The sequence below is a fragment of the Choloepus didactylus genome, chromosome 8 (assembly GCF_015220235.1).
Source record: "Choloepus didactylus isolate mChoDid1 chromosome 8, mChoDid1.pri, whole genome shotgun sequence".
In the NCBI taxonomy this organism is placed as follows: domain Eukaryota; kingdom Metazoa; phylum Chordata; class Mammalia; order Pilosa; family Megalonychidae; genus Choloepus; species Choloepus didactylus.
In genome coordinates, this window is record NC_051314.1 from 24,450,679 (window position 1) to 24,463,302 (window position 12,624).

General features: G+C 48.7%; 1 protein-coding gene across 5 annotated transcripts in view; it reads right to left on the bottom strand.

Moving 5' to 3' along the window:
- The window catches only part of CHST11 (carbohydrate sulfotransferase 11), a 270,907-nt gene that overhangs the window by 18,381 nt on the left and 239,902 nt on the right, over window positions 1–12,624 (bottom strand). Inside the window, exon 1 of one of the 5 annotated variants that reach the window (XM_037845140.1) lies at window positions 924–972. The exons of the other annotated variants lie outside the window; for them this stretch is intronic. Within the exon in view, the coding sequence (XP_037701068.1) occupies window positions 924–971 (48 nt within the window). The 5' untranslated portion in view covers window position 972. Of the gene's footprint in view, window positions 1–923; window positions 973–12,624 lie in introns of those variants that run through there. 5 annotated transcript variants of the gene reach the window in all.

Consider the following 12,624-nt stretch of genomic DNA (forward strand, 5'->3'; position numbering starts at 1 on the left):
TAGAATCCTTGGAACTTCAGAGTTGGAAAGTACCTTTGCAAGCATCTGATCCCACGCTCTGATTTTTTTTTTTCTTTTCTTTTCTTTTTTTTTTTTTCATTTTTATTGAGATTGTTCAGATACCATACAATTATCCAAAGATCCAAAGTGTACAATCACTTGCCCCTGGGTACCCTCATACAGCTGTGCATCCATCACACTTAATTTTTGTTCAATTTTTAGAAACTTTTCATTACTCCAGACAAGAAATAAAGTGAAAGATGAAAAAAAGAAAAGGAAACTCTAATCCTCCCCTATCGCTAACCAACCCCCCTCAATTGTTGACTCGTAGTATTGGTATAGTACATTTGTTACTGTTTATGAAAAAATGTTGAAATATTACTAACTGTAGTATATAGTTTGCAATAGGTATACATTTCTTCCCTATATGCCTATCTATTATTAACTTCTAATTGTATCATCATACATTTGTTCTGGTTCATGGAAGCGATTTCTAGTATTTGTACAGTTGATCATGGACATTGCCCACCATAGGATTCAGTTTTATACATTCCCATCTTTTGACCTCCAACTTTCCTTCTGGTGACATATATGACTCTGAGCTTCCCCTTTCCACCTCATTTACACACCATCAGCATTGTTAGTTATTCTCACATCTTGCTACCAACACCCCTGTTCATTTCCAAACATTTAAGTTCGTCCTAATTGAACATTCTGCTCATACTAAGCAACCACTCCCCATTCTTAAGCCTATATCTTGGTACCTTATATTTCATGTCTATGAGTTTACATATTATAACTAGTTCCTATCTGTGAGACCCTGCAATAATTGTCCTTACGTGTCTGGCTTATTTCACTCAGTATAATGCCCTCGAGGTTTTGTCATCAACCCATTTTTTTTTAATATGGTTTTGTTGACTCACCATACATTCCATCCCAAGTAAATAATCGATGGTTCTCTGCACGGTCATACATTTATGTGTTCACCACCTTCACCACTATCTATATAAGGGCATCTGCATTTCTTCCACAAGGCAGGAGGGAGAGTCAAAGAAGGTAGAGAGGCAAAAGAAAGAGGAAAAAAAAAATGACAGCTAGGAAGCAGCAAAAGGAAAAATAACCTTAAATCAAAGCAGAATAAAGAATCAGACAATACCACCAATGTCAAGCGTCTAACATGCCTCCCCTATCCCCCCCCCCTTATCTGCATTTACCTTGGTATATCACCTTTGTTACATTAAAGGAAGCATAATACAATGATTCTATTAGTTACAGTCTCTAGTTTATGTAGATTGCATCCCTCCCTCAATGCCTCCCCATTTTTAACACCTTGCAAGGTTGACATTTGCTTGTTCTCCCTCGTAAAAGAACATATTTGTACATTTTATCACAATTGTTGAATACTCTAGATTTCACCAAGTTACACAGTCCCAGTCTTTATCTTTCCTCCTTTCTTCTGGTGTCTCACATGCTCCCCACCTTCCTCTCTCAACCGTATTCTTAGTTACCTTTGTTCAGTGTACTTACATTGTTGTGCTACCATCTCCCAAAATTGTGTTCCAAACCATGAACTCCTGTCTTCTATCACCCTGTAGTGCTCCCTTTAGTATTTCCTGTAGGGCAGGTGTCTTGTTCACAAAGTCTGTCATTGTCTATCAGAAAATATCTTGAGCTCTCCCTCATATTTGAAGGACAGCTTTGCTGGATATAGGATTCTTGGTTGGCGGTTTTTCTCTTTCAGTATCTTAAATATATCACACCACTTCCTTCTTGCCTCCATGGTTTCTGCTGAGAGATCCGCACATAGTCTTATTAAGCTTCCTTTGTATGTAATGGATCGCTTTTCTCTTGCTGCTTTCAGGATTCTCTCTTTGTCTTTGACATTTGATAATCTGATTATTAAGTGTCTTGGCGTAGGCCTATTCATATCTCTTCTGTTTGGAGTACGCTGCGCTTCTTGGATCTGTAATTTTATGTCTTTCATAAGAGACGGGAAATTTTCATTGATTATTTCCTCTATTATTGCTTCTGCCCCCTTTCCCTTCTTTTCTCCTTCTGGGACACCAATGATACGTACATTATTGTACTTTGTTTCATCCTTGAGTTCCCGAAGACGTTGCTCATATTTCTTCATTCTTTTCTCCATCTGCTCCTTTGCGTGTAGGCTTTCAGGTGTTTTGTTCTCCAGTTCCTGAGTATTTTCTTCTGCCTCTTGAGATCTGCTGTTGTATGTTTCCATTGTGTCTTTCATCTCTTGTGTTGTGCCTTTCATTTCCATAGATTCTACTAGTTGTTTTTTTGAACTTTTGATTTCTGCCGTATATATGCCCAGTGATTCCTTTACAGCCTCTATCTCTTTTGCAATATCTTCTCTAAACTTTTTGAATTGATCTAGCATTAGTTGTTTAAATTCCTGTATCTCAGTTGAAGTGTACATTTGTTCCTTTGACTGGGCCATAACTTTGTTTTTCTTAGTGTAGGTTGTAATTTTCTGTTGTCTAGGCATGGTTTCCTTGGTTATCCAAATCAGGTTTTCCCAGACCAGAACAGGCTCAGGTCCCAGAGGGAAGAAATATTTAGTATCTGGTTTCCCTGCGGGTGTGTCTTAGAAAATTGCTCCACCCTTTGATGCCTCAGGTCACTGTGCTTTTCTGCCCAGCAGGTGATGCCTGTTAGCCTATAATTCTTGACTGGTGTGATGAGGTGTGGCTGTGTTCCCCCAGGCTCTGGGGTCTGGTTCTGAATGGAAAGGGCCCCACCCCTTTCTTCCTAGAGAAGACAGACCCCCCAGGTGGAGGTCATCCAGGCTCTGATTTTGAGAAGGCAAAACTGAGGCCTGGAGCTGGGAACTCATTTGCTTGCACTGGGGAGTGGCAGAGCTAAGACTGGAACCCAAGCCTTCTGCCTTTTTGCCAGGCCCTCTATTCCCTAGGCAACATTCCCACATCATTTCATACGATCGGCCCAGCAGCGATGGATTCAGGAACAGAGAAAGGGGCAGCTTAGCCAGCCAGCGGCCTGCAGAGCTGCCTAAGCAGTGCTAGCACATCTCTCAAGTGCAGAAAACATCCTTGCTGCCCTCTGCCAACCTGAGATGAATATCGGTATGACTCAGGTAGGGTTGCGATCAGTCAGTGGAAATCCTGACACCAGATAGGAGCAAGCAGCCTATTCTGTGATCTGGAATAGGGAACATGCAACAGGCACCCCCTGCACTGGCCTGACTTGGGAATTTATCAAAGAAAAGTGAAGCAAGAACTGGGAAAAGTCTTACCCTGCCTGGGATGTCTCCAGACATGGGCAGAAGTTGGATCCATCACTGGATCACCCCCTTTTGACTCTAGCAGGGGTGGAGGGTTTGTTACTTTATGGGAGCAGAGGTAAACCCACCCTTTAGCACTCAGGACAAAGGCTTCAGTTCTCCAAACATGACACTGCACGATGAGACCCCACGCTGGCCACGGGGACTCAGAGAGGAGCCCTCAGGGTAGTCTGGGGAAAGGACCTGTCATCACTGGCTGTGGCTGATGCTAAAATGTGACCCTTACTATGTGCACAGTAGGACTGGGGAGCATGGGCAGGAGGGGAAGAGGAGGTGACACATGAACCATGGGTCGAAGAATAAACAAGTTCTCCAGGTGGAGAAGGCAGGGGCAATGGCAGGTGTGAAAGTGCACAGAGGGCCCCATAAACCATGCTAAGGAGTTTGGGCTCATCTTCTGGGCCAGTGCTCCTCAATTCTTCCACCAAGGACCCTGGGATGGTGGGCCTACAAGGGCAAGACAGCCTCCTGATTGATCTGAAAAATTCATGCAAAATTTTCATCCTACCTTATGATTTACTGATATAAAAATCATCTTTTAAATGATTTACCACTGATGTTACCAGCATGTTCTAAGAGATGCCATGTTTATTCCAAGACTTTGCATCCCCCTGGCACCCTGCAGGCAGTGGGGAAGAGTGAGATTTTTAATAATTAGGAGTGACATGACCAAATTCCCTTTAGAAAGATCCCTCCCCGCCCCCTTGCTGCTGGGTGGGAAAGAGGCAGAAGGGACCAGACTGGAGGCAGGAAGGCCACACACAATCTCTGCAAGTGAGGATCAGGGCCTGATCAGACGTGGGGAACAGAGAGAGGAGGGAAAGATGGAGCTGGAAATGGCAGCACAGAGGGGGCCCGAGTGAACCCCCAGACTTTGTGGGAAGGTAGTGTTTCCCCAGCTATTTTCTTCATTCTGGTCTCTGCAAACATCAGCTCCAGAGGCCTGACATAAGCATCCTTAGATCTAAAATAGCTGCTGTGTCCCCTGCCTTCTCTCACTCAGTCCCATCTCCCACTAAACCTGCTTGACTTTCTTCACATCTCTGGTGGGTCTGTTCATTGACTGTCTCCTCCAGGAGAACAGGGACTTTCTTTCCTTCACTGCTATTGCTATGAATATTCTGAGTTCAAAGTTCTTTCCCATGAAAACATCGGTCATCTTTAGGTTGTGGCTATTTCCACTGAAAGGGAGTGGAGCAGAATGGTTCAGAACATAAACTGTGGACCCAGACAACCTGGGTTTACCTTCTGGCTCCACCTACTGGCTGTGGACCTTGGGCAGGCTCCTCAACAATCTGGGCATCAGTATTCTCATTTGTAAAATGGGATTACAGGAGGACTGACCTGCTACGGTTATATATTCTGGTGATAATAGCTTATTGCATGCCCAGAGCACTGGGGGTGCAAGGGTGACCAACCCCTGCCCCAGAGAAGTCACTTTGTCTTCTATTCTGGCCAACATGGTGATGAAAAGCCAAGAAATGTCCCAAAATTCACTTCCCCAGCTTGACCTTGGTCCTGAGGTTCCAACAAGGAGGGAAAGTGGCTGGTGTCACTTGTCCTTCTCCTTCCCCTGCTTCCCTGAGGTAGAGGCCAAATAGTGGTGGGTTAAGGCCAGAAGGACAAAGAAAGCTCAGGCCTGGGTGTGCCCACAGAGTGTGCGGAAAAGGGCTTCTGCCGCCTTGAACCCTGGCAGGCAGGCACGCAGTTGGTCCCCCAGCCTCCTGGCCTGCAAACTGCAAGGCCCCACTTTGTCTTTTGGTGGGCTTCGGATGGGTCAGCTTGCTAGTTCCCCACTGCCCAGCAGGTCAGTGACCTCCTGGGCCCATTCGCCGTCCCCAGGAGGGACACTACCCAGCAGCCAGCTCCATGCTTTGCCTCAATCAGACACTTGGAGCTGGGTTAAGCCACCAGGCTAATGTGCTGGGGGACCCAGGGCAAAGCAAGATAAGGTCCTCAGGGAGAAAGCCCGCCTTAACAGGGAAGCAGATGAGGAAAGGAAAACATTACAGCACAATGGGACAGTGGCTAACCCGGGGATAAGGAACATAGCACCGTGGCCAAGAGAGAGAACTCCGGAACGACTCCCAGACCCAGCACTGAGCAGCCGAGAGGCCTGGGGCTTTCCAAACCAACTCTAGCCTCTATTTCCTCCTCTGTTAAATGGGCAGAACAACAGCCCTTACCTCAAAGGCGGTGGGAAAGACCAGGTATGATGAGTTATGGAGTGCCCCTGGCATGTAAGAGTTCAGTGAACACGAGAACCTATTCTCCCCCAGGATCGGGGTGAGAATGAAACGATCGGCTACACGCTCAGGCACCAGGGATGCACGGAGCAGGAAAGCTGGTCCAGACTGGGGAGGGTAGGCAATGATTTCCCCAAGAAAGGGCTGTCCAAGCGGAAGCCTGGGAGATCAGAAGGAGCTGGCTGGGAACAGGAAGTGCAAAGACTCTGAGGCAAGAGAGCAGGGCACCTTTCTCACTGGCAGTCCCTGCACAGGTTGTGTACCCCAAATGACCGGAATGGGCAGAGCTGCTGAATCTGGGTGAGCCCGTGGGAGGCTGCAGCGCCCCTCCCCCACCCCAGGCCTTCCAGAATGGAAGCTTTGCAGGCATAATTACACTGGTACAGCAAGGAGGTGCACTGGGAATCTTTGCTTTTTTTTTAATACACTAAGTGGTATTCTCTGAGCCAAAGCAACGAACAGAGAGGTTCAGAAAAGCAAGTGGGGTCAGGGCCCGGGGGCAGATCCGGAGAGGACAGGCTGATTTTCATTAATGAATCTATTTCCTGTGGTAACTGAAGCCTCCGGTGGAGGTCCCCCAGCTCCAGGGAACAAAGATACTCAGTGATGGCTGGGGACAGACCCCCACAGCCCCCAGGGGAGAGGGCCTGGGCACACCCCTGCTCCGCTGCTCATCTTTCACTTCCTCCTGGGCACAGACCTCCCCTACCCCCGTTTTTGTTTTCTTTTGAAAAACATAAAAGTGACAGTCATTCTGAGAAGAAAGGGATACCTCCACTTAGGGACTATGAGACCACCCTGCAGAAGGTGCTGAGCAAAAAGGTCAGTGTGAGGTCAGGAGCAAAGAAAGAAAGATCCAGAACGGTCTAGACCAGCAGTTATTCAGGAACAAGTCTATGACCTCAAGGTAGCCAGACAACAAAAAATTACATGGTTTTCCATCCCTGTATCATGCAAATTAATCTGCAGGCTCAGGGCAGGAGGGAGGGAGAAAATCAGATGTTGCTTTTATTTAGGTCAGCAGTTAGCACTATATTTGTCAGGTGAGGCCCTGGGTCCAGAAAGGAGTTCAGATATGGAGGCTGGGAGGGAGGGACTCCGCTTGGCTGGTGACTGAGAACAACGGAATTGAGAAATAAAGTGGTATTTTGATGTTCTATCCTTTACTACGGAATCTCCGTCCTTAAATGAAGTCATGGTGATAATCAGAGCCAGATTAATAGCAGAGGCCCATTTACCGAATATAGTCACTCACAATGATGACGTTTACTATTATAGACCTTCTGTGCACTGACCATTCCTTATAGACCTACTGTGTGCCTGCTTCTGTGCTTAGTGCTTTACACACCTTGCCTGTGATTCTTACAGCCTCCCATGGGCTCATAACTCTGAGGTGTACACTAACATCCCTCTTTTACAGAGAAGGAAACTGAGGCTCAGATTGTTAAACAATGCTTCAAGGTCATTGGTCTATCTCATGGCTTTAACCCAGCATTGGGGAAGTCATTTCGTTCCCTCTCGTCTAAGCCCAGCTTTGTGGTTTGAGAATTCTTCAAAGTATATCCAGTATGGGCTTCTTCAAAGCATTCTCCATGGCCACTGGGACCCAGTTACATGCCTGGAATGCTGTCCTATGTGTGGACACACATGGGTGCCACTTGGGCTGCACAGGAAGTGCTTGGCAGTGCCTGTATAGTAAAATGATGGGAGGGCACTGAGCTCCTGCGATGTGCCCAGCATCCTGCTGAGCTGAGCACGTGACAGTCACCCCCACTGAATCCTCGTGATGACTCTAGAAGCTATGCCCATTTCACAGATGAGTAAACTGAGGCCCAGAGAGCTTAAACGCAGGGCCCCGACCCCTCACCTTGTAAATGGTGGAGTCCAGATTCGAAGCTGCTGTCTGGCTCCAGAGCATGGGACTTCACCCCCAGAAGTGACCCTACATTGACCTTCATCCATCTGCCTTTGTGCTTCAATCATTCCCACTGGGAATGGTCCGGTACACGCAGGCTTGATGGCAGCCCAGCTCCACCTTGCAAGGGGCAGGTACAGCTCGGGGTTCGTGGAAGACGCTCAGGCAGTGATCACTGAACTAAACTCTTATGAGGGAAACTTTGATCAATTTCCCTTCATGAAGTTGTTATGAATCATCCCATAATTCCTAACGAAATTAAAGACAATGTACAAATGATATTAGGGGGAATTTAAATTTCCTTCTCAAATATACTAGCAGTTTCAACTTCTGTAAGCCACAGGGTGTGGGTCTTGCCTTCTTGTCTTCTGAAGTCTTATTTTGTTTCTGTCAAGACCTGGATAGAAACTCCCCCAAAGAGGAGGAGTGCATTTTTCCTTAGCTTTCCTAAGTCAGATTTTCAGGGTGCTTTACACATGACTTCTATCACCTACAAGCTCTGTTTAAGGGGTTTAAATGAGCCCAAAGGACTCCTGTCTGACCTGGACACCTGGGTGGAGTTCAGAACCAAACTAGCCCCTCGTGGGGCTGCTGTGTGAACCCCCACTTGGAAGCTTCGGGCAAAGTAAAGCTCTTTTGTGGGTGCAAACGCCTCCCAGCCATGTCTGCGTCGCTGCCGGGAGGCCCTTGATTTGGGGCTCCGCCAACTGTCCATTCTGCTTTTCTACGGCTCCGTTCCAGCTTAGCCGGCCTGGGGTGATCTTCAAACCAGGCCAGAATCCAGAAGGTGGGGCATTTTCTCTGAATCTACAGAACTTCTAACCAGAAACATCTGGAAATACACGGGACTAAGAGTTGGATGCCTCGGGGTGAAGTATTGCCAGGCTGGGCATTCGCTGTATGAACTTGTAACTCACTGGCTTCTCTCTGAGAGCTCTTGTCTGCAAAGTGGCTTTCCTTCCCTCCCTCCTCCTTTTCTCTGAACATGCCATGCTCAGCTCATTTTCAGGGCAGTTGAACTTGCTGCTCCATCTTTGCGGAACACTCTTTCCCCCAGCCCTTCTGGGGTCACAAAGATGGCTGGTTTGTCAGGAGGGCTTCTGTTGGTCAACACCCCTGGGAATATCCCACAGGCACCTCAACCTCAAACTGTCTGAAAGTGAGCAGGTTCCCACCTCTCAGGAAATGGCACTGCTATCTCCCTAGAGCCCTGTCAGACACCTGGTGCCTACTCGTCCCCATCCTTGTGACCTCAGTACAAACTGCATCACCTCTAGTCTGGACCGCTGCCAAGAGCCCCCTAGTTTCAGTGCTCCAAGCCTGGAGACATCCGTGCCCCAGTCTCTTTAAATACAGCTTTGATTCCATCTTTCTCCACCTCAAACCCCCAGTGAGTGTTGATGGCCTTCCATGAGGTGGGCAAACTCCCAAGCCTGGCACATAAGGGTGGGCATGCCCAGCCCCTGCCCACCCCTCAGGCCCCGTCTCTCAGCAGCCTGTGCCGTGCAGGGCTGGACCACCGGGGCTCTCCGTGAGTGGCACACTCCCTCGCACCTCGGGCCTCAGCCGTCTGCCCCAGTCTTACTCCTTGTGTCTTCTGCACTTGCCATACCTCTTCTCATGCCAATTCTTTTGGGGCTTTCAGACCTCACCATACACCTCCCTTCCTCCAAAAATGATAAGTCTGATGACCCACCCCACCAGCGGGCTCAGAGCACTTGGGTACCCCTTTTCCTGGTGCTCCCCTGGGCTTAGCTCTCTTACAGCACCTGTGACACTGGTCATTGTCACTGTCACCTAACAGCACAGCCACCAGCACCTCCCAAAGAGCTAGGATCCTTGAATGATGTGTGCCGACCATTGTTCTGAGCCCTTGTGTTTTCTGTTTGTTTTTCCCCCATTTTTTAATTGTGGAATATAACATATACACATAAAAGTGATAATTTTCAAAGTGCAAGTTAACAAGTAGTTAGCAAATTTCAAAGAATGTTATGGACAGTTCCACAATTTCAGTTATTTCCTTATTGTGACATATATGCAGAAAGGTGAAACCTTTCGAAGTACAATTTAACATGTAGTTATATCTGAGCCCTTGTTCTATGATGACACATTTAATCCTCACATCAACCCTATAGGTTAGAGACTATTATTAGTCCCATTTTATAGATGGAGCAACTGAGGCCCGGAGTCAGTAATTTAGATGATGTCACAAAGCCGGTAAGCAGCGGAGCCAGGATTTCGGATGGGCTCTGGTGCCTGCTCTGTTCTCACGACAAACCGAAATGGCCCTGATTACCTCGCTGGACTGAGAGCTCGCTGAGGGCGGGGACTGTGCCTGCCCCCCAACCCCCCACCCCCCACGGAGTACCAGGCCTGTTGCAGAGGAGGGAGGGGCTCCACAAATGTTTGCCAACAAAAGCAAACATGGGGACGTGACGCGTCAAGCAGGGCCCATGTGAGTAACACGATTATGGTCCAGAGTCACTGGACACATTTGTAGGCCAAACACGTGACCCTGCCCTGGTCGGCACTCCCCGAATCCTCTGGCCACACCTCCTCCTGAGGGTTGCTGCCTTTTATCTCGTCTTATCTGTCCTTTGTCTGGATTCTGTCCCAGGAGCCAGGGCACCCTTCTCACCCCAGAGCACACACTGAGCACCTGCCAGCAAAGGCGGGAGTAGTTGACCATGTCCCCAGGGGTAAAGGACTGCATGAAACACAGCTGGCACCCAAGGCCTACCCTGCCCCTGGTGGAGTAAAAACGGGACTAGAGCACCGCAACCCATCTGCTTTCCACCTGTGTTGTCATTCAGAGCAGGGGTGCTGGGGTGCAAACCCTCCCCTTGTTTGCTGTGTGACCGTGGATAAGTCAGCCTCTTGGAGCCCCAGCTTCTGGATCCGCGAAGTAGTCCCAGGTAAGGTTAAGTGAACGCCCCCACCTCGCACGCCTACACAGGGCCTGGGATTGCTGACCTTCCAAAAGGGACCCCCTCCAGGGCAGAACAGAACCAGTGTCCAGTCCTGGGACCAAACATCCACCTTCTTACAGGTTTTGGGGCTGGATTTTTCTTGAGAAGTTCTGTAACTTATCTCCAACTACAATGAAATTACATAAAAAACAAAGCACACAGAAAGGCATGTCCACTCCTGTCGAGAAGTGCAAAGCCCCCGGCCCCTCCACCAGCTGAGCCTGAACAACCAGCCCCGCCATGTTCCTTCCGGCAGTGGAGCTCACCAGGCACCTCTCGGCAAACAGCCCTGTGGGCGGGAGCCCGTCCCTGCCAGCCTGCCCACAGCTTGTCTCGGTGCTGCTGCCACGGGCAGCCTCCTGGGACACTTGCTCAGAGACTTCACCTTAACCTTCTGACATCTGTCAAAAAATGCCAATCACCCCAGCTGGCTTTTCAAAGAAGCCCCTTCTCCACCAGGACCCTAAACCCATCTCGTCCTAATGTCCTGCCTCAAATTCAGATTTCCCCTCTTCAGAGGCAGTGCAATGGGGTGGACGAGAGCACAGCCGCTGAAGCCAATCTCCCTGGGTCTGGGTCCTGGCTCTGCCACTTAATTAGCCTAATTGGGCAAATTACTTTACGTCTCTGGGCCTCAGTCTGCTTATCTGTGAAGTGGGAAGAATAGACGTGCCAACCTCACAGACGATATAAAGCACACAGAAGAATGTCTGAAACATAGCAAACGCCAAAGCATTACCTGTCATTCCCACCAACTGGGCCAGGTTCATCCCTGCCTGGGTGGCAGGCTCAGGGGTGCCAGGCGAGACAGGGGAACGTGCCAGGTTTGAAGGAACCCCCAGAATCAGGCAAGATCCCCTTCTTGACATGCACAGACCCAGTGTTGCACAGGCCTGCAAAGGCCTGATAAACGTCCTTGTTCTTCTTCCTTTCATCCCATTGGGGAATCCTGTGCCTATTCGGAGATCTTTTACCTGTGGAATTTCAACAGGCAGGATCCTGGATCCTGTAACAAGAATAAATCAAGGTCTGGCCTCATGCCTTCTACACTCCATGAAAGATACTTTGCATTGACTTTGCTGACTTTTCCTGTATCATCTTCTGGTCAAAGAACGCGATATTGTGGGAAGAGAACACACTGAGTTCAGGTGGGGAGCCCAGGTTTAACTTTGGACAAGTCACTTAAGTGCTCTGGGTCTTGTCTTCTCCATCTCTAACGGGGCTGGTAAAACCTAACCCCCCAGAAATGCACATGAGGATGAAACGAGATAATGAATGTCAAGTTCCTAGCACAGCGCTGAGGATACGTCAGGAAAGTAAGGGCTTAAAAAACAGTTAATTCCAGAAAGAGAGAGAAGGAGAGAGATTCCAACTACTTATGTCATTGCAAAATAATTCACCATTTGTTTTGCCATCTGGTCTAACAAGTGATTAGGAAGCCGGGAAATAAGGGGGGAAGGAGGAGGGAGGACTGAGTGCATCGACTGATGACATCAACTGCCTGAACTCAGCAAATCCTCAGTGACACTGATACGAATCGGACATGCCTGACTGAGCCCAGGTTTTGATGTGGTCACTGTGACATGACGGACACTTTGGCCAGGTGCTTTCAGGTGGCCAAACACCAAAAGGTGTGTTTATCCTCTAGCAATGCGTGCAACAGGTACTTCTTCCCATCACCCCGTCCCAGAGTTTCTCGATGCCTGGCCCCTTGCGGGGTGGGGTTGGAGAAGGGATAGGAGATGAGAGGAGACTCAGAGAGAGCACAGGAAGGTCTCTTTCAAATGCAGTAGGGTAATTGCAAAGAAGTAGGCAAAAGTCCAGTGACTTGGTTTTTAGGCCACATCCAAATAGCCCTAGGATCAAATCAGCCAAGAAAACATGCCACAAGTCTACACTTCCTGCCAGGACCTGGCCAAGAGCTGGGGAGGTTCTTAGTGTAAAGAGATGTCTGAGGTACCCACAGGTGCAGGAGAAGCCCTACTGGCCTCCAGCCCCTGGGCCAATACAGGACACGCCGCTGGCTCAGCCGCTCAGAGCTGGGAGGTCCAACACTGCCCCCTGAGGACTAGGGGGCCACACAGGGCCACAGCCCACCAGACCTTGCCCCTGAACCCCGATACATGAGTTGCCACGAGAAGCAAATTTCTCATCACTAGCTGTTCAATCCTC